This window comes from Mustela putorius, unplaced genomic scaffold (genome assembly GCF_011764305.1).
Source record: "Mustela putorius furo isolate JIRA1106 unplaced genomic scaffold, ASM1176430v1.1 tig00001012_pilon_pilon_pilon, whole genome shotgun sequence".
NCBI lineage: Eukaryota > Metazoa > Chordata > Mammalia > Carnivora > Mustelidae > Mustela > Mustela putorius.
The window spans coordinates 2,924,388-2,945,703 of record NW_025421531.1 but is presented as its reverse complement, the minus strand read 5'-3'; the positions used below and the strand labels follow the sequence as shown (position 1 = coordinate 2,945,703).

General features: G+C 49.5%; 1 protein-coding gene across 3 annotated transcripts in view; it reads right to left on the bottom strand.

Annotated features, from left to right (window-relative positions):
• Window positions 1–6,781, bottom strand: part of LOC123393818 (membrane cofactor protein-like) — a 29,140-nt gene extending 22,359 nt beyond the window's left edge. For 2 of the 3 annotated variants that reach the window (XM_045087025.1, XM_045087026.1), the window contains exons 1-2: window positions 6,543–6,781; window positions 26–205 (exon numbers count right to left, since the gene is read on the bottom strand). In XM_045087025.1, the coding sequence (XP_044942960.1) occupies window positions 26–205; window positions 6,543–6,660 (298 nt within the window). In that variant the 5' untranslated portion in view covers window positions 6,661–6,781. The remainder of the gene's footprint in view (window positions 1–25; window positions 206–6,542) is intronic. The other variant, XM_045087027.1, reaches the window with a different exon arrangement.
• Between the last annotated feature and the right edge of the window lie 14,535 nt (window positions 6,782–21,316).

Genomic DNA, 21,316 nt, shown 5'->3' with positions numbered 1-21,316 from the left:
GTTGTTGTTGTCATTGTTTACTTACTGTAACAAGCTTCTTCAATAGGATACCATGAGTGATTTTGCTCACAGAAAGTCACGACAGAGCTCAGAGCTATGTATCCTGGGATACACTGATACCATATAGCTTCCCCAACTTCATAATAATTTTTAAGAGGACTCCTGAGGAACATATATTCATATTTTGGTGGCTTACCACAGGCATCTAGGGATAAGAGATTAAGAACATGAAAAAATTTTCGGTATTTTTTTTATGCATTTTAAAAAATACACGTATTTATCTCATGCACCAGCCAAGGACTGTGATCTGACGGGGTGTAGGTAACACTGAATAAATGGAAAGATCCTTGGCAGGCTTTTAATGATACTTACATGCTTTTACCCAGGTGGCGGGAGGAGTGGAGGATGTGCCCTGCTTTCTTTAAGTAACAGGCTATCAGCATTTTATTTGATGGGAAATAAGCTGAATTTTCATGCAACAATAAATTGAAGAGACAAAATCAATGTTTATGATCTTAAAATATATATAGGTATGCAACTTTTCCCACTTTTTTCTAAATTCATTTAAAAACTCGCCTCTCCCCTAAGAAGCCTTCTGTAGTACACAGCACCCTGCTCCAGTGACTTTCCCACTGTCTGAAACAAACTAATGATAACTCGTCACCTCAGGCTCAGTCTCCTCGTAGAAAGCAACTTCCCAGAGGTCAGGGATTGTAGGTCTTTTTTCTATGGCACTGTGTATCCAGTGGGTGCTTCAGAAATGCTAGAACTATCTTGGAACTCTGGAGTCTGATGATGGCTTGCAACTTCAAGGAAAGACTTGGACAGGTAAATTGCATTGATTTCAGTCAATATCATTGATGGAAATACATCATTGACAATATCATTATGGGAAAATAATGTTGCTTTTTTGGGCAGTACAATACTTGAACAATAGATGCCATTATATAATCCCACAGTCTGCATGCAGAAAATTCCCTGATGTTCCAAGGGGAATTTCAGGAAATTGAAAGTGCTCTACTATAGAGCAATCCAACTGTTTGCCTCTACACATGCAAAAATCCTACAATGCTCCCTAGCCTTGCAAAAATTAAAATAACTCTCTGACCCCAGCACAAACCCACAGCCCTGCCTAAAACACTACCTTCAGAAAATCATGGTCTCCGACCTAAACTGGTATTGCAATGAAACCTGACCTACCCACTATGTTTCCTATGGCCACCCAACCGAGTTTTAAATTTTCTTTGCTACCTCAAAGACAGACTCTTGTGTTTACACCTGTCAATTGTAGTTCTCATTTCCCACTCACTTCTGGGCCTATGAAAATCAGTCAAATTACTTTCAAAGTCACTAGTTAGGGCTCCTGGGGGGCTCAGTCATTAAGCATCTGTCTTTGGTTCACGTCAGGATCCCAGGGTCCTGGGATCGAGTTCTATGTTGGGCCCCCTGCTCGTCTGGAAGCCTGCTTCTCCCTCTCCTACTCCCCCTGCTTGTGTTCTCTCTTGCGCGGTGTCTCTCAATGTCAAATAAAATCTTAAAAAAAAAAAAAGTCATTAGTTGACTCCGTTTTTGGTAAATTTATTTTAACAATTTCTTCCCCAATAATATTAGTTACTCTGTCTATAACTTCTGCAGCCATTGGTCCCTTTTTGCTCTCTCCTGCCTGAAAAGCTCTCTCCCTGATTTAAGCACACCACCCAGTTTGGCAGGGAACACAGGATGTATGCATGCAGGACATTCAATGTACAAAGTTCCATCTTTCCTCTTGAATAAGTTGTTAAATTCCCTGCTCTTTTCATAAATATATATATAATCTCAACACTTACGATTACCGAAACACTGTCCTCTCTCCCTTCGGGCGGGGGGGGGGGGCGGTTGCAGGCTTGCTCTCCTGCCTCCTTTGGTTGCTTCTCAAATAAACTTTCCTTGCTGCATATCTAATGTCTCTGTGATTGGTTTTGCTTTGCATCAGGCAGATGGACTTGAGTTTGGTTCCACCTGGAAAGTGTCATGCTCTCTCAGATAACATTGGAAGCCAGAGTGTGACCTCTTGCTCAACAAACAAGATAGACAGTTTTCACACATGCCCAGCAAACAAGAGAGTTTTCACAACTCAAATGCCTGTTCTGTCTCTCTAATTCCACCTTTCCCTCCAGCTCAAACCACTGCCATTTCTTCTCTAGAGTGCGACCAGGCCCCCTTAGCCACCTTGCCACCCTTCATTCATTTCATGTTTCACACTGCTGCCAGAGTCATGCTGACAGGACACAGTGACCAAAGCTCTTCCAAGTGATATCTTTCAATGACTTACCAATGCCCTCATGACAATGTCTAGGGCTCCCTATCATGGCTGGCAGTCTTGTAAAGCCCGTCATTACCGGGACTCTGCTCACTTGTGCATCCTATTCCCAAACCCTATTCAATTCCTGGCAATGACCTCAATTATGTCCGCACTCCAGACCTCAATTATGTCCGCACTCCAGACCTCCCTGCCTCAATTAACTTCAGCTTTGAGCAGAGACCCCACATGCCTCCCACCCTCTCACCCACTCATCCTTCAGTTTCAGCTGACAGGCCACTTCTTGTGGCTCTTGACATGTGTCAGCAAAAAACTGGGTTAAGGAACACCCAGGTGGCTCAGCCAGTTAAGCTTCTGCCTTCAGCTCAGGTCATAATCCCAAGGTCCTCGATTGGAGTACCGCATCCTGCTCCCTCCTCTGCGGGAAGCCTGCTTCTCCCTCTGCCTGCCGCTCCCCCTGCTTGTGCTCCCTCTCTCTCTGACAAATAAATAAAATCTTTAAAAAACAACAGGGGTGAGTCTCCTTGCGATCCACATTTACTTCATCCACAGACAACCCCACAGCGGGACTCGTTATTGTCTCTGCTCCGTACCAGACTGCTGCCGCTGAGGACTATGGGGGACACCTCACTGCACCTGTAACACCAACCGCCAGAGCTGAATGAGCGCCGCTGTCAGTTCCAGACACTCTTAGACCAAAGTGTATATCCTTTTCTGCTCAGCCAACTTCTTCCAAAGATATCTGTAAATCATAATTTTTTTCTTTGTTGTTGTATGCCTGTCTTCAACTTTTTTTCATTGGTTAAATGATAGCTCTTTCCTTTAATCGGGTATTTGATTTCTTTCATGTCAAAATATTTATGCTTTCTTGTTTTATTTTGACCCCATTCTCCATTATTGCTATTCTTAGAAAGAGCATTTTAACATGATCAAAGGAGAACTCCAAATAATGGGGATTTTATTTTCTCCGAAGTACAGTAACTGAAGACTCTACATCTTGTATCTTAATACAATAGTGATGATAGTATTAATAATTTTAGAAATAACAAACATCCAGCACTACCTCTGTCTTTTCTTTTCTTTCTTTCTTTCTTTTTTTTTTTTTTTTTTTTTTGGAGTTGGATGTCCTTTATTTGAGGGAACACAATCCACAGATTGAGGGAATGCAGTGACTTTCATGTTCTGGAGCACTATTCCTGAGGGATTTGGAGCAAGAAGGAGATTTATAGAACTTTCCAAGAGGAAACTCAGAAACAGAGCATGATTGGCTGGGAGCCTGGATATTTCTTTATAAGGTTAGCCAGCCCAATTCCTCAGGAAAGTCCCCTAAGCTTTGAGGATGGTGATTGGGGTATGCTGGATGTCCCTGACAGTTGTTTCCCATAAGTGCAGGACGACTTAGAGTTAAATCTGTGATGTGAACCAAGTCCCTGGGTCTCCATTTCGTGGGTCCTGATATATGGTTTAACTTTATCAATTCCCTAGCTCCATTCTGTACATTCATTAGACTACAATTTTCCAAGGACAGTCAATGATCATTATCACGGTTAACAGGAACTTGAGGGAGATGGCAATGTCAGATGTTCCTCAATTATTTCTACTCCTCCCCGCAAAATGCACATAGTAACCTGCCTCAGAACACCAAGATTAGGTTGCAAGCCCTACTTGTAGTTGAATTTTTTTATACTGCCTTCATTATCATTCCCCTCTCCCCTCAGGATTCTTTAGTCAAAAGCTCTAGATTTGTACCTGGATTTCAATCCGATAATACATGCAGTCCTTTATTTGCTTTGCCCATCAAAAATAATCAGATGGAGAGGTGCTCAGGGAAATGACCTATACTACTATTTTAAGTACAATTTAACTTGTCTTCATACTCATCCTACGGTTGGGCACTATTGCCCCCTCTCTAAGATGGGCCAGCTAAGGCACAGTAGGTTAAGTCACTTGCCCAGGCCAACATCTCCAGCAGCCAGGCAGCCTGCTTCCACGACGGACACTGCTTCTCACCACACTCCCTAAAACCCTCCCACGCTTACACCAACACCCTGCAATGCCATCCTCAAGAAATGGTCTTTTACCGAGTCTGGAGAAATTAAAGGAACCCTGGTTTAGATTTGCTGTGTGCTAAGTCAAACATAAGGGTTCAAGTGCCCTGAAGGGACAGATAACATCATGCCGAATTTTAACGATAGGGATTGTTCATTCCAAACTATCCTGTTGCTTTTCACAGTGATTGGCTCTGTGTTCTAGTCCTCGGCCTTTCCCTTGCCTCCCTTGCCCTCTAGCTGCCACACCGGGCAGCTCCGTGGTCCTTGGGAGTCCCCAGCTACGTCACAACATGCTTCCCCTCTGAACATCCTTCCTTCCTGCTCAGCTGCAACCCCCACTCAACTCCTGTCTTTTTATACTGAATCCACTCAGCTACTCCTCTAGCAAGCACCATCTGCTTCCCTCGGGAGGCAGTGCCCAGTGGCCTCCTCTTGGACTGTCCTCCGCATGGATCACTCAGTCACTATCACGGGTTTCTGTGTTCAATAGTTCCCCTGGCCGATTCCATTATTCACCCATGCGGCCATAACACCAAGCACAGCATGATGTCCCTCAGAGGAGCTGGGCAAAACCATCTGGCATTCAAAGGACCACTGGTGTCCAACAGAACACCTCGCTGAAAGAATATACTGAGATGTATCTAATACTAGAAAAGCATCATCTTTAAGCTTTGGCCAGAAAGACCTGGCCACAGGATTTCCTCTGTTGCCTAACTCCCAGTATTCTGGTGACCTAGCAACTGACCAGATAAGGTCATGCTCTCATTGCATTATAACCTGTAGAGTAAGGAAGTAAGAAACTACCCTGGAAACACTTAATGGATCTATCCTGGCTTCATCCACCAGAGAGAAAGAAAAGACCTAAAAGAGACACCACTCAGCAGGAGGTGGTGGGTTCTGTCCAAAACGCAGACCCCTTCTAGAAGAATGAAACTGGTTCTGAATTGGACGAATGTTGGCTTCTACCACCTCATGCAGCTGGCAACTAACTACCTCTGAGATGGGAAGCCTCCAGGCACAACACTGCCTGCTTACAAACCTGCTTCCTGGCCTGTGAGCTGCTTCAGAACTGAATGTGTATTTTAGTCCCGTATTTTCCCTGCCCGACACAAGGAGGCTCATTTGTACTTTCTCTAATTTCATACCTATCCTGATTTTACCTTTGAACTTTCTACTTGGTCTTGTGTTTCCTTTGCTGCATTTTTAAGTTTTGCTACCTTCCACGTTGCACCCCAGTCATTTTATTTTCTCTCTTCCAAACAACATCCAATGTGAGCTCCAAGGCTCATCCAAACCTGATCCTTTTTTACAACATTTTTTTGTTTTCTTTTTATTGCCTCTGGTCCCTCCCCACGCTACTTCCCCCACAGAAATGAACTTTTTCATGATCAGGAACAAGCAAGATTAGAGTATGGTGAGCTCTGCAGACTCTACAGAACAGGGAAGACAGAGCCTCTGTGATGGTCAGCTTCCCCTGACTTAGCTTAGACACCAGGCACCGTAGAAAGGCCATCCTGAGGACAGGTGTTCAAAGAACCTTCCTCCTGGAAGCGGGAGGAATTGTTGCCGGCACTCTAAGCCCTAACTTCGTTATATTATTTAATTTATATTATTTATTTATATCTGTATAATTATTATAATTCACTTTCTGGTACTCAATACTTATACAAGAGCATTGACACTGGGCAAAAAATTGCAAATCTGGAAACGCACGTGTGACAAGACAGAGAAGCTCTCTGCATTCTCATGGGGAGAGCGGGAAACATGTTTGCAGGGGTGACTCCCAGTCAGGGGGGGTTTGAGCTGGAGCATGTGCGTCTGTCTTGAGATAGGGTGGTCAGAGAGGGGCCCCCAGAGGGGCTGACACCTCCACTGAGCTTGAGAGATAAGAAAGCCAGAGGAGGATGTTCCAAGTCTGAGGGAATAGTAAGTACAGAAGCCCCACGGAGGCGGAGTTTGACGCACCAGGGGCCCCTAGTGATGGGTAAATGCTAACAGAGGGTCAAGCTCCTTTCCTCCAAAGCACTCCTTTTGGGTTATAACGTACTCGCGAGGAGTATGTTTGGTCTGCCACTCCTGATCAATTTTAGCAACCATTTCTCCACCGCCACTGTGTGCCTGGCACTGCGGTTCTCGCAGCGGGCTAACGTGTCTGCTCACCGCCAGAGGGCAGAGCCTCTCCAGACTCTTACCGGAGTTCAGAGAGAGCAGGAGCACTGGGGCCACCAGAAGGACCCCGACCAGGCGCCAAGAAAAGCGCTTCTCGGGGTGAAAGCAACGGGCGACATACGGCGCGCAGGAAACCGTCATCTTCCCGGAGACCCGCGGGAAGCTGAGAGTCCGCCAAGCGGACTGCTCCCAGGTTCAGGGAGCGGACGCAACAATGCCGAGCTGCCGGGTGTCGGGAGCCCGCCGCGGGGGCGTGGCCTCAGCGCGGTTTGGGCGGAAGTGACTCTTCTTCCGGAAGTGGGCGGGGCTAGCCGGCTCTCCCGGGCGAGCCCTGGGTGCGGGGCTCCGCTGACCGCTGGGACTTGGCGTGAGAAGGAGATGTTCTGGCTGCGGCGTCACAGAGCTGTTCGGTCCTCTTCGCGGGCGCCAGGCGGCCTTACGACGATGCCTTGCGCACTGACCCGACGACCCCGGCGGCTTGCGGGGCTCGGCGGGCTCACCGCCTGGACTCAGGAGGGTGCGAAGGGAAGCAGAGCTGGCGGGGTCCACCTTGTCCCTTCTCCGGCACTGAACGCCCCACTGAACGAAAAGCACAGTGACCTGAAACTAGAAACCCGAGGCCAGGCGGCGGGTCGTCGTGGGGCCGCACCCCTCGCGCCTGCTGTGTGTACTGGGGCCTCGGAACCGCCCGGACTCCCTGGCCCTTGTTTCAGGAGTTGGCAGGAGTCGGGCATATGGAGGGACAGTGCTTGTGATTTGCGGGGCTCTCAGCATCTGCTCTGGGATCCTCTGGAGGCCTGAGAGGTTTCAGAATCTCAAAGGTTTGGGCGCTGCACTCCCAACCCCTCAAGTAAAGCAAGGTAGATGAATTATTAAACAACAACGGGACATTAGCATTTGGGGCCTCACCTCTCTGGGGTCCCTGCCCTTGAGCAACTAAATGCTTTATTGAAGAGGGAAAAAAGGTGCATGAGAAAAGTAAGGACAAGGGTGTATTAATTGCTCATCTCCTGGAAGTGCCTTAATTAAATCCATTATTGTTGGGATGGAGAGGATTCCTGAAGAGGGGAAATTTCCTGATGACCCAATCTCTCAGTGGAAAATGAAGAGGAAATGAGCCAGATCTGTTTGTAGCATTCTGACTAAACCTGTATGAGTAGGAAGGGGGAAAAAAAAAAGTCACAACCTGCATTAAGGGAGTACACAAAAGGCATTGACATTTTCTTCCCATTAGCTGGCAAAGAATGACAAATGTCAACCAATGTGAGTAAACGTATTTGGTGGGCAACACCCTCAAACTTTGGCTAAAATTTAACTTTTCTATAAAGTTTTTAAATGGCCACGACTTTTAAACCACCAGTTGCATTTGGACTTTATCCCAAAGGAATCATCAGAGCTGTGACTAAAGATGTGTAACTTTGGAAAAAATAAATAAATACTCAGTGTCTAGCCAAAGTATAAGGAATTTTTGATAGGTGGTTTTATGGTATGAATGTCTATTCAGCAAGCAGTGTAAAAACAGTATGAGAAACTGTGATATATATGTATGTGGAAAAAGCAGATTTCAAATCAGTATGTGCCTTCTGGCATTCCTTTATTAAAGTAAAAATAGTATACTGATACACATAAAAAGGGAGTTGGAGTATACCAAAATGAACTAATACTTCATAAGATTATGGGTATTTCATTTTCTTTGTGTTTTCCTGTTTTCTATAGTGACCTTATGTTACATTTGTAATCAGATAAGGAAAAAATATTAAATCCAACCTATATTTCAAAGGCTACTCTTTTCAAAGAGTGGTAGCCATGAAACCTGCATCACACCTAGATAAGGTATGACAGGATGGGAAGGAAATGTAAGCTCTCTGTATAAACTTCAGGTCGAGACAAGATGGTGGGGAAGTAGGAGGAGGCGCCCTTTCAACCTGTACCCTAAAGTGAGCTGATTATCTTCCAATGAGCTCCGATCACCCACGAAATCAGCCTGAGATCAGAATTATACACGTCTGGATCTCTACTGGAGCAGAAGACGCCAGTGAGCAGAAGTGTTTCAGGGTGCACCTTGACTGAACCACGGTTGATACATCCAGCTACACCCGTTCAGCCATCTCTCACCAAAATGACTAGGAGGAGGAATGCCCAACAGAAGAAAAATACAGAGGATGGGCCTTCTGCAATAGAGCTAATGGCTATCAACATAGACAATATGTCAGAAAGAGAGTTCAGGCTAACAATTATCCAAGCAATAGCTAGGTTGGAGAAAGCCATGGGTGACCAAACGGAATTGATTAGGGCTGAACTGAAAACGACCAGAGGTCATGTTTTCAATGTTAGGGAAGAGCTGAAACCTACCAGGGATGAGCTTCACAATGCTCTCTGTATAAACTTCAGATTCGTATTCTGGAATTACAAAATTCTCTTATATATGGTTAATATTTTGTATCTGAAATGTACTGAAGACATTCTGGAATTGACTCTTCTGTCCAGATCAAAACATTATTTTTGATTCTGGGTATAGCATATATGATGCAAAGTTGTGGATTGATATATAAAATAAACACCTTTGTTTTGGATTATAAAAACTTGGGGTGCCTGGGTGACTCAGTGGGTTAAAGCCTCTGCCTTTGGCTCAGGTCATGATCTCAGGGTCCTGGGATCAAGCCCCTCATTGGGCTTGCTGCTCAGTGGGGAGCCTGATTCCTCCTCTCTCTCTGCTGCCTCTCTGCCTACTTGTGATCTCTGTTTGTCAAATAAATAAATAAAATCTTAAAAAAAAAAAACATGTGGAGAACAAAGGTAAAAGAAAAAACCAGTTAAACTTTCATATAACTTACAGCCATCAACAAGTGCTTGTGATAGTCAGGATGACTGTTCGCCAAATCTCAGGTCCTCGGTGTAATACCTTGCTAGAGGCAAAAGGCAGCCTTAGGTATTTAGAAGTCCAGGATCCTGTAAGTCTTCTTAGGAATATGAAAATTCCTTCAGAAAATTCCTTTATCTCTCCCCCGCCAAGTTAGCAATCATCTTCCAAGTATATGGCTGGTTGATATACATCTGAAGGGTCTCATGACTAAGGTTTTACTAGGCAGTATAAATAACCTTATCCTAACAACAGCTAGCCTCCAAGGTCCTAGAAACCTTTCTTCCAAATTCCTTAGAGACTGATGCTATCCCTAACCAACCCCCCACCTTGAAAGTATATAATCAACCACTCCTCACAATCCCAGAGCAATGCTTTCTACCAAGGAGTCCTGTCCATGTGCTACCATAAATGGACCTTTTTAAAAAAAAAATTAACATATATGCAAGCTGGTGCAGCCACTCTGGAAAACAGCATGGAGTTTCCTCAAAATGTTGAAAATAGAACTGCCCTATGACCCAGCAATTGCACTATTGGGTATTTACCCTAAAGATACAAACATAGTGATCCAAAGGGGCGCGTGCACCCGAATGTTTATAGCAGCAATGTCCACAATAGCCAAACTCTGGAAAGAACCTAGATGTCCATCAACAGATGAATGGATAAAGAAGATGTGGTATATATACACAATGGAATACTATGCAGCCATCAAAAGAAATGAAATCTTGCCATTTGCGACAACATGGATGGAACTAGAGCGTATCATGCTTAGCGAAATAAGTCAAGCAGAGAAAGACAACTATCATATGATCTCCCTGATATGAGGAAGTGGTGATGCAACATGGGGGCTTAAGTGGGTAGGAGAAGAATCAATGAAACAAGATGGGATTGGGAGGGAGACAAACCATAAGTGACTCTTAATCTTACAAAACAAACTGAGGGTTGCTGGGGGGAGGGGGGTTGGGAGAAGGGGGGGTGGGGTTATGGACATTGGGGAGGGTATGTGCTTTGGTGAGTGCTGATTCACAGACCTGTACCCCTGGGGATAAAAATACATGTTTATAAAAAATAAAAAATTTAATAAAAAAAACTGCAAAAAAAGTAACATATATAATATATTATTTGTTTCAGGGGTACAGGTCTGTGAATCATCAGTCTTACACAATTCTTGCCATAGCACATACCCTCCCCAGTGTCCATCACCCAGCCACCCTGTCCCCTCCCCCCAAAAAGGACATTTTTGGCAACAAAGACATCTAAGGAATTCTTTTGCGACCTTTCACTCCCAATCCCCAATGTTTCACATCAGAAACCATGCACCGTGATGACACTTAATTGAAGGACGTATAAAAAGGAGACACTGGAGACTCAAAGAGGGGGAATTACCATTTCTGTTGGTTCTTAGAATTATAAGAGTGAGAGAAGAGAAATATTCTGTAGATCAATTTGAAACTTATTTGTGAAAATAGAATCTATTTTTCTCTGCAACCTTCTTGTTCAATGATATATGTCTGTTACATCTCAATAAGATGAAAACATTTTCTCATCTATTTCTACCCCTAAAAGTTTTTTTTGTCATGAGTAAATTAAAAGGTGGCAAAGTATGGCTGGTGTTTGGTTTCCCAGTTGCAAGTGGTAGATTACATTCAAGAATTAGGGTTTTACTGGAAGTTCCTTCCTCCGGTAAACTCTATGCTGGATGCTTATCAAGCCATTCTTAATTGAAAAATTTCACATTGATTTGTTTTAATTTGACTAGATTAAGGCCCCAGTGGAAAGATTCTGGGCCCTGTTCCCTTTTTTTCTGAACAAGCTCCTTGACACAGGGATAGAGTTTTCCTGCTGTAGCTCCAGTGCTAAGACAGTTCTAGGTCTGTCATAGGTGCATAATAAATGCCTATGAATACTGCATGAAGGAAATGGGTGTTGCTGTCAAATGCCTCTAACCTGTCTCTGTCAGTTCTCCCCCAGCATGGATTAACCAAATAAGGGCTGGGAAGGTTCTGAGAGATTTTGTTTTAATAATCTTAGACACTAGGAACACGGTGGGATTTGCCTCTAAAGGAGGGAGCTACAACTGTCTGCCCAGAAAACGTTCTGTCTCAAGCAGTGCAAGCTGTGATAGGAAGTGGAGCTACTGTCTGTCCCTTAGCCTTGAGATCATTTCAGTGACTTAGTTCAAAGGGAGAGTGTTGGCATTGAACATCCTGTAGCTTGGACAGGAATAGAACTCAAGAGCCAAGGCTTTGAGTGAGTTGGTGCAGTAAAGCTCCTGGTGCCTGCAACTCCCCTAAAGATTTTTGTCACCCTGCCCAAGTGGCAAAGAGGAGAGCATGGAGAGTACGCCTGTGTGTCGAACAGGTTTGGAGCTGTGTGCTAGATCTCCTTTAAGGCCTTATGAATGGCACTAGGGTGGAGGGAAGGGTGTGGGAATGTCATTAAAAAGAGGCCAACTTGTGAAAAATTAATCTGAATGCCAGATGCTTCTTGGCCTCCTAAATTAGTGTCTTTCTATCATGCTTTTGAGAGAAATGGGCCTGTGAGGACTCTCAGAAAAGGCTTTCCACTGGCACAGTGAATTACACACTAGGTTAGCTGTGAAAAGCTGAAAGCACTGGCTAAACTTTACACCATATACAAAACTTCACTCAAAATGAGTCAAAAACTTAATGTAAGAGCTACAACTATACAACTTTTAGAAGAAAACAGGGGAAAGTCTTTATGATATAGGACGTGGAAATGAATTCCTTGATATGACAGGAAAAGCGCAGGCAGCAAAAATTAACACAGAAAAAGTGAACACATTTGACGCAGAGAGAGAGAGAGAGAGCGAGCACAAGTATTCAGAGCCGCAGGCAGAGGGAGAGGAAGAAGCAGGATCTCTGCTTAGCCAGGAGCCCGATGTGGGGCTTGATCCCTGGGATCATGACCTGAGCCCAAGGCAGCTGCTTAACCAACTGAACCACCCAGGTTCCTCTAAAGATAACTTTTACAGAGTTTTTCAAGGTAATGAAAAACAAAAATAAAAACAGGAACAAGGAAACCCAACTCTGTATATGTGTGTATGAGGACATACATTGATACATATCTACATAGCTTTATGCAGTCCATAAAGCCCGAGAAAGGGTGAGGGGCCACACACCTGCTCAGGAGGCGCTCAGCGCGGCCTCCCAGGGCTGCCCTCTGCTCACTGCTGCCGGGACTGCAGAGTGCTGGCCCACCTGACAGGCTCCCAGACTCCAGGCCTGGTCCTGTTATACGGTTGTGCACGGAGACATCACCCAGGGTACTGGCTGGTGACGGGGTCTCGGTGTTATTGAGGCCGGTGGGCAAAGCAGGCACCACAGCGAGGCTCCTGCCTAAGCAGCCCTGAAGAGTGTGGCCAGAGTGCAATCTGTTGAGCTGGAACATTCCAGAAGGCCCAGCAGCCAGGATCCCACTCCGGGCTGTACTACTCCACCTGGGCTGGAGGACAGCTTGTGGGCTTGGGGAGCCTTCCTGGGGCTGGTGGGAGTTCGGGTCTTAACCCACAGCACAGCGAGGGGTGGCAGCGGCATGTCACATTTCTGGATCTACTTGTCTCCTCATACTTGCACGGCAGGGACATAAAATTTTCCAGAGCATCAGCCGCTTGGGCGGCCTAGTGCGGATCTGTGGGAGGGAGGGGGGCGGGGCAAGGACGGACACGGTCCCCCAGAGCTGGGAGGGGAAGGAAGGAGGAACAGAAGGGGGACAGGCACTATTCCCCAGGAGCTGGTGGGAGAAGGAAGGGGGGTGAGGGATACCATTCCCAGGGAGCTAGCGGAAGGAAGGAGGAACGGAGGGGGGACAGACACCATCCTGTGGAGCTGGTGGGAGAAGAAGGAGGGACAGAGAGGGGGCAGAAACCATCCCGCAGAGCTAGCCGGAGAAGTGGCCTGAGGTCAGCATCTGCAGCCACGTGGTCCCTTGTCAGTGACCGTGGTGGAGAGATTCGGGTGCCCAGGGTCTCAGGGGTCTGGTCCACCACACGCTGTCCAGAGCGGTCTGCTGTCTGGCTTGAAACCCCACTGACTCTATTTGCCACTTGCTAGACCTTGAACCCACCGTTTCCCCCCAACAGGCACCAACAGCCAGGGGCACCACGTCTTACCAGAGACCCATTCTGCCCCACATGGAGGACTATCACGTACTGTGGGTGCTTCGGGCTGCCGGAGAACGGCACCCACACCTTCCCAGCCTCCCTGGAGCAGGCCAATGCGATGGTGGACGCGTGCTCAGGGTTTTGTTCCCAGAAGGTAAGGGCACCTGTGATGCGTGCCTGTGTGCCATGCGCTGCATGGGGCAGGAGCCTGGGCCGGATGCAGGTTTGGGATGGCCGTGTCGTCTGTCTTGCATGGGCACCCCAGGCTGGCCGGGATGCTGTCCGCTGGGCCACGAGGCTGGAAGGATCGTGCCTTCCCCGATGGCAGGTGTCAAACTGACTGGGTTTGTTAGTGGGATGTGCTGGCTCAGGCTTGGGGAGAGTGGATGGCTTATCGGTTGTGCCCATGGACAAGGTTGGGCGCTGAACCCGGTGTCAGGGCCGTGGTCACACGTGTGCCTTTGTCTCAGCCAGGGCTCAGAGATGATTCTGCAGAGGGCGGGCGGGGTGCAGAGGCCTCTGTCCCGGCCTCGTGCGGGAGCTCTAGGTGGGACATGGTGGTCAAGGCCAGGTGGGGCTGGTAGGCAATGGGACCCCCAGAGTGCTGAGGTCTGGGGTGCAGTCCAGTGGCCCACATGTGGGCCCCGGGGCATGGCAGTAGGCTGAGGTCTGGGGACCCCCATGTGCTGGGGACTGTGACCGGAGGCCAGGCAACAGGATGGGGCTAGGACGGGAGCGTCCTGGTGATGGTGGAGTATATGTCCTTGTTCATCCGGCGGCAGCCACACCCCTCGCCACGTAGGAAATCGCTCTGCCCTCCTAACAGCCATGTCTGGTGGGTGCTGGGACATGCTGTGATTGTAGCTGAGGAAACGGAGGTGGAGAAGGTCACAAATGCTGTCCAAGGTCACCCATCCCCTACGTGGGGGAGCTGGGATTTGGACCCAGGTAGGCCCCCTGGTTCTAACCCTGCTGGTAGCTCGGAGCTGCAGGAAGTGGGCTTCTGGGGATGCCGGGGAGCCTGCCCTACGTGGTGCCTCTTGAGTCGCGCCCATTAGGGCCGAGACAGAGCCTTTCCTGTACTTTCCAGCCCAAGCAGCAGCCTTTGGAGTGGATCTCTGTGGCTCTAGCATTTCGGGGTGTGTGGGGTGTCCTTGGGGGCTCACTGCATCCGGTTGAGGCCCCCCGTTCCCATGCTCCACATGTGGGAGCAGAGCTGTGGGTGGAAGGCTGTGTGCACCTGCTATGCACGGCCCTCCCAGGCTTCTGCACACCTGCCGGAGGTCCGCAGCCCTGGAGTGCCCACTGCCATCGCCAGTCCAAGGAGCTCGGCTGTACCAGACCTGGCCTCTCCATCTTCAAACCTGGAGGTGCCCCATGTGCCAGGTGACCCACTTTACCCTCCCGGTGCTCCGAGGGGGACACGCTGCCCCCCACATACTGCCTGAGCCAGAGGGGGTCGTGGCCGTGGGAGCAGGCACCCGTCCCATCCGTCTGGACGGTGCCGCGGTTCCTGACTAGTGGCCCCTGGGGAGGGGACGGGCAGCTCCTGTTCCTCGCCCTGTGGGTTGGGCTCAGGGACTGCTCCGTCCTGGCAGGGGCAGCACTTTCCCCATCTTGGGCTCCCTCGAGCGGACATCCTGGTGTTTACACGACCCCTCCCCCGCTGTGGAGCATTTCTGTGGTTTTCAGTGTTCCGATTTGGTGAGTGAGGGCACAGGGACTTCACGGACCCCCACCGTGGAGCCAAGGCTGGGGTCGGGCTGGCCTTCTCAAGGGACAGTCTGGGTCGCAAGCTGTCAGGGGCGTTTGTGGCCCCAGAGGGGACGTCTCCACCATGGTTTGTGGGTTGGTTGAGATGGTTCAGGAACATCACGATGTGGACAGACAGAAGGACACGCGGGGCACCGTCAGTGCCATGACCGTCTTGACCACCGGCAAGGAGCTCAGCCAATGTCACGTGTGTCTGAGCACAGAGAAGCCATCTGGTCTGATATTCTGCAGCCATAGGGACAGACCTGCCCTGTCTCCATGCCTGGACCTGGGATGGCAGACATGGGGCTGGCAAGGGGCTCCAGCACGGTGGGCAGATGGGCTGCTGGCCCCTGACGCTTCCACAGGGATCCTGCATGCGGCCGGAGGTCCCCTCTCCCGGCACCTGCTCCTGGTCTGTCGGAAGGCGAGAATGAAGGGAGACAAGCGTAAGCTCTTCCTATAGATGACTGATGACTTGGGCGGGTCTTCCTGGGCTTTCCTGTGGTGCTGACCCGGCTTGTTCCCTGCACCATGGCTGTTCTGCGGACCACCTGGATCCCGGCAGGTGCAGGCTGTCCCGGGGTGGGGGAAGGGCGCTGCCTCTACAGCTGGCCAGCGGTGGGGCACTGAGCGTCTGGGTTTTGTGAATTAACCCTCTCGACCTCGGGAGGTTTATCCCTTTGCTAAAATGCTCACCGGTCCTGTCTGCTGGTGACCACCTAGCACAGCCTTGGGCTTCTCTCATGATTTTGGCCATAAACCTGTCGACGTTACACCGTGTGTCTTCAGAGAAAATGTATTGTGTTCTGGGGGTGGATGTCTATAAAGGTAACACACATCTATTTTAGAAAATTTGGAAAACGTGAAATTAAATTAGAACTCACCAGTGACATTACCGCATCAGAGAAAACTACCAATGGCATTTAACATCTTTAGGTCTTTCGTTCAAAGGGTATGTTGCCAGAAGCCGAATCTTTAACATTGAATCTTTTGGGGCACGTGGGTGGCTCAGCCCGTTGAGCGTCCGACTCTTAGCTCAGCTCAGCTCATGGTCTCAGGGTCGTGAGATCAAATCCCGCCTCAGGCTCTGTGCTGGGCATGGAGGCTGCTTAAAGAAAAAAAAAAAAAAGGAATCTCTCCTTCCATTTTTCTTTGTTCCACGTGTCCCTTGTGGCATGAGACTCCCCTCCTGCCCACTCTGGGCTCTTTCTTCGCAGTTACAAGCCAAGCTGCCATGAACATTCCGGAAGGTCAAGCTTTCAGCAGCTCATCATGCTCTCCTCGCGTCATCACACATGGAGTCACTGGTGTGAGGGACTCGTGTGTCTCCTGCGTCACTTGTGAGACCTCAGATGCGTTTCCACAAGCGAGTCATGGTGGCCTCATTCCAAAGACGGTGGAACTCACAGTAGCTTTCCAATACTTCAGAGACCATACATACTTTTGGCTTGTGCCCCCCTGGTGATTTAGGAAGTTAAGCTCTCTTCAACATCTGATCCCCATGCTGCAACCGCCTAGCTGCTGATTAGCTGCAGCCGGGGTATTGCAGGGTGGGGTACTTTCTTGGAACTAAAGCAGGGAGGGGATCCCTGGAACTAAAGCAAAGTAGGGGTAAGTTCAGCCCTTGGGCCTGAGACGGCTGCCCAAACTAAGATGGCTGTACTCATGCTAACCCACTTTTACATTCCCCCCTATTAGTTGTTCATAATGAGGAATCTTGTTCCTTTGTAGGGCAGTCGTGGGGGCCCTCAGGAGTGGGCAACTTTTCATATTGTTGTCTTAAGACCAGGAGTTGGACGGTAGTAACACGGTTCTTTACAAAATTAATAAGTTTGTTTAGAACGCAGGGGCCAAAAGTTAAAATGAGCCCAAGCAAAACAAATAGGTCAGCTAAGGTAGAAACTAGGGTGGTGAACCAGGGGGACTTATTAAACCAAGCCTCAAACCAGTTCTCCTGTGCTTCTCTCTCTTTCTCTTAGCTAATCCCTCTCATACCTTAGCCAAGGATTCCTTTATTACTCCCGAATGATCTGCGTAAAAGCAGCATTCTTCTCCTAGTGCAGCACATAGTCCCCCCTGTTGGAGGAACAACAAATTAAGCCCTCTTCTATTCTGGAGTACTACCTCGGACAGGGAGGTAAGAGATAAAGGAATTGTTAAAGTAGACTTATAGAATCCTGGTCGGATCTGTTGGGGTAGGGGGTTGGTCAGGCTAGGATTGTCCTTAGCAAAACATCAAGGTGAGGGCAGTTAAGTCCCCAGGGGAGAGCCACTCTGTCTGTTTCAAGGGCTTGTCAGTAGGTAAGGAATTTTTTTTTTTTAAGATTTTATTCATTCATTTGACAGAGAGATAGATCACAAGTAGGCAGAGAGGCAGGCAGAGAGAGAGGAGAAGCAGTTCCCTGCTGAGCAGAGAGCCCGATGCGGGGCTCGATCCCAGGACCCTGAGATCATGACCTGAGCCTAAGGCAGAGGCTCTAACCCACTGAGCCACCCAGGCACCCCAGTAAGGAATTTTAATGATTTTCTTCTGCCTCTGTTTCCCACATAGGCTAAACGTGAGGTGGGATGGCCTTAATTTTCTTGGCCCCCATATTTCCCCCTGAACAATTTTGACCCTTAAATCTTTAAGGTTGTTGAAGGTGGAAGGTCTCATCTTCTGTAATTTCTTCCTGCTGAATAGGGGTGTAGAGTTGTCCCTACCTACTCGGGTCAACACTGGTCCATTGGGGAATGTGTAGAGGAGTTATGAAAGACAGAGGCAGCTGAGTCCAGGGTTTAAATCAATCATTAAAGGAGAGAGGGACTGTTTAAAGTGCTAACCTGAGTAGGTCAGAACCCAAGAAATCAAGATGGCTGCAGTTATGTCAGGGCTAGACTCGAGGTGGGTACAGCTTTGTATTTCTTGGCCTCCACACGCTCAGAACGCCTCACTCAGTCACTCCCCCTCCTGCTCGGATGCTCCCCACTCAGACCCCTCCACTAGGACACCCCCCCCCCAGCTTGGATGCCCCCCACTCGGATTGCCCTGCTCAGATGCTGGGTCACCAGCGCCAAGGAAAGAAGCCAGAAGAAACACGTTTTCAAACTATCAATGGTAAAACAGAAATTGGGATCCACCATGCTTACAGAAAATACAGAATTATCTTCATATTCTCTCTACAGAAACAATGATAGAAAATCACTGTCCTAGAAAGAGACGAAAGAACAGAGGCCACAGCATGTAGGCAGGCATGTGATGGACTACTGGCAGTGGGTAATCGATCATTTATAGACTGTTTTGTTATTTCCGTCTCTGTGTGCCATCTTTGTGATGTCTGTGGGGCCAGCTTATTGAGATCTATAATTTGTTGTGATTTCTTAGTCTAAGGAAATAGTCAATTTTATACCGCACATGCTAGTTTGCATCTTTCTCTTAATGAGAGCCTTCAGAAGGCGGCCCTGCTGGCTCGCTGAGGGGTGTGGGCGGCCTGGGTGACCCCCACATCCCACCCGGCTCTGGGACTGAAGCAGCCCAGCCAGTGCTCAGGGTAGAGATGCAGCCCCTGATAACACAGAGGAGGTTGGAGGACACTGTGACCAACCAGAGGTTTTCACTGCATTCCCCGGAGCATTATCCCTGGCAGGGCTCCCCACCACCCTAGGGCACTAGGGAAACCATTCCACACATCTACATTACAAAGGCTTAAAAAAACCCCTGTTAAACCACTATATCTTTAAGTGTTTTCCCATAGCCTGAGCCTTCTCCCGCCTTTGCCAAGCTTGTTCTGGCCTCCATGTGGCCTGGAGTCCCTTGGCCCAGTGACGTCACCCTGCGTTCTGGTGGAGCTCCCACCTGGTGACGTCACCATGCAGCCAGGCGGAGCTCCTGTGGAATGACCTCACCCCATGCTGAGGTGCAGCTCCTTGCCCTCACTCAGTCCCTGTTGCTGACAGTCCTGTGGTTTTTCTATTTACTAGACAAATGTCACCATCTGGTGAAGCCAGGGGACCCGGTTTCCAGGTCTCTGTCACTGAATGTAGGCCTCTGAGCTGATGTCCTTCACCTCTTCCTGTGGCTCCCAAACTGGTCAGTAAGACTTGGTAAGACTGGGGGGCCTCTTGCTGATGTAGCCATGCTTCTAGAATTTCCAGCCTCTGGGGTGCTCGGGTGGCACAGTGGTTGAGCACTGGGCTCTTTTTCTTTGGTGATTGTGTTGATTTGAGAGAGAGGGAGAGTGGCAGCAGAGGCAGAGGGAGAGGCAGACTCCTTGCCAAGTAAGCAGCCCTACGTGGGGCTCAATCCCTGGACCCTGGAATCATAACATGGGTTGAAGGCAGCCGCTTAACAGAGCCACCCAGGTGCCCCTAAACTTTGGACACTCGGTCTCAACTCAGGTCATGATCTCGGGGTCGTGGGAGCCCTTTGGGAGGCAGCTGGAGCCTTACACCCTGGAGGCCTTCCCAGGACAGTTCCACCTGCTCCCGGGCTGACCCCTTCCTCTCAAGCCCCCCACAAGGACACCTGTGGGTGGCCGGCTGCCGGCAACTTCAGGTCAGCCTGCCGCACACGGGGGGTTGCAGGCCCATCCGTCCTGTGGTGCGCGCTCCTGCCCCAGGGCTCAGCGTGGTGCCCGTGCAGGGGCTCCTCCCGGGTACCCCCAGATCCAGGGAAAATCCCCAGCTGGGGTACACCCACCTGCTGGGGGACACAGATGATTTTACATGCTATGTGGGCAGCCTTCTTTGGAGATTCAGGTTTTTGCTTTTTAGCCTTTGGGGGAAGGAAAGCGGGTCCTGGAGTGGTCCTGGCACAGGTGAGCTGAGCTCCTGACCCCACCAGCCTGTGATCTCAGCCCAAAGGCCCAGAAAATGCTGGGTCCCAAGGACTCTGCCCCAGGGAGGCTTGCTCAAAGTGTCAGGTGTGGGCCAGTTCGGAACCCTCTGAATTCCACCAGTGTCCACAACACAGACATTGAAGCCTCCATGGTGCTCTGTACACAGAGGCCCCTGGGGGACCAAGCAGACCTGCTGGGGGGACCAGCAGGCTCTGCCCCCAGGACAAGCCCGCATTGGAAGCCAGCAAGGCTGGACAGGGGCCTGGACAGTGCCAGCAGCTATGGCTGCTGCTGACAGCACCGCCTGGCCATCACTCCCACTGGGGCCTCCCGCACCCACGGAATGGGAACATGCCCCCCCCCACACACACATACCAGCGGGCCCTCCACCTCAGACCAGCTCCGGCCCCTCCCAAGGGCATCGGGTATGCTGCCCCTCCCACCTACCGGGCTCCCTGTTGGGTCTTCAGCTCTCAGAGTAAGGGTCCCTGAAGGTCCTCCGTGCCTGGAGCCCTGTTCCCCGGCCAGGCCTGTCCCAGCTCTCTGCCATACCCGTCCTCTGTGGCCCAGGCCTGGAGGATCCAGGAGGGGCAGGTTGGACTCTCCTGTAGCTATTCCCAGGGTCCAGCTCTGTGTCTCCCACCTGGTCACCAGTGAACGCTCTTTGAGTGAACAAATGAATGAATGAATGATCCTGAGCTTCTGGGAATGACTGCAAATAGCAGACACTTTTGTGCACTGCCAGAGAGGGTTTGGGGATGGACTCGGCTCTCATATGAGCAAATGGAGTCTGTCCTCTCCAGAAGGGGGTGTCTCCTCCGTCCCAGAGTGGGGAGCCTGCCCCTTGAGAAGCAAGGACCCTAGACCCAAGCAGCAGAGCTTCTGGGGTCCTCTCCTGCCAGACCCTGGGTGTCAGCCTGAGAGTGGAGGGTTCAAGAGGGGGCCTGGAAGCGTCCCGGTGAGGCTGGTCCCCTTCTCACCTGCTTTCCAAAGCCACAGAAGGATCGTTCCTGTGTTCCCAGGGCTTCTCAGACCCCAGGCAGAGATGCAGGATGTGTTCCCTTCCAGGATGTTCCCCTGGCACTGCTCCCTAGCATTCTCCAGGTTCATTCGCATGGCAGAAATTCCTTCTTTTTCAAGCCAAATAGTCTCCCTTTTTGTGTTTGTGCCACACAAACTGGGTGCCAGGGACGGCGGCGGGGAGGACATCTGGGCTCTGGCTGGCTGCTGGGTTCGGGTTGA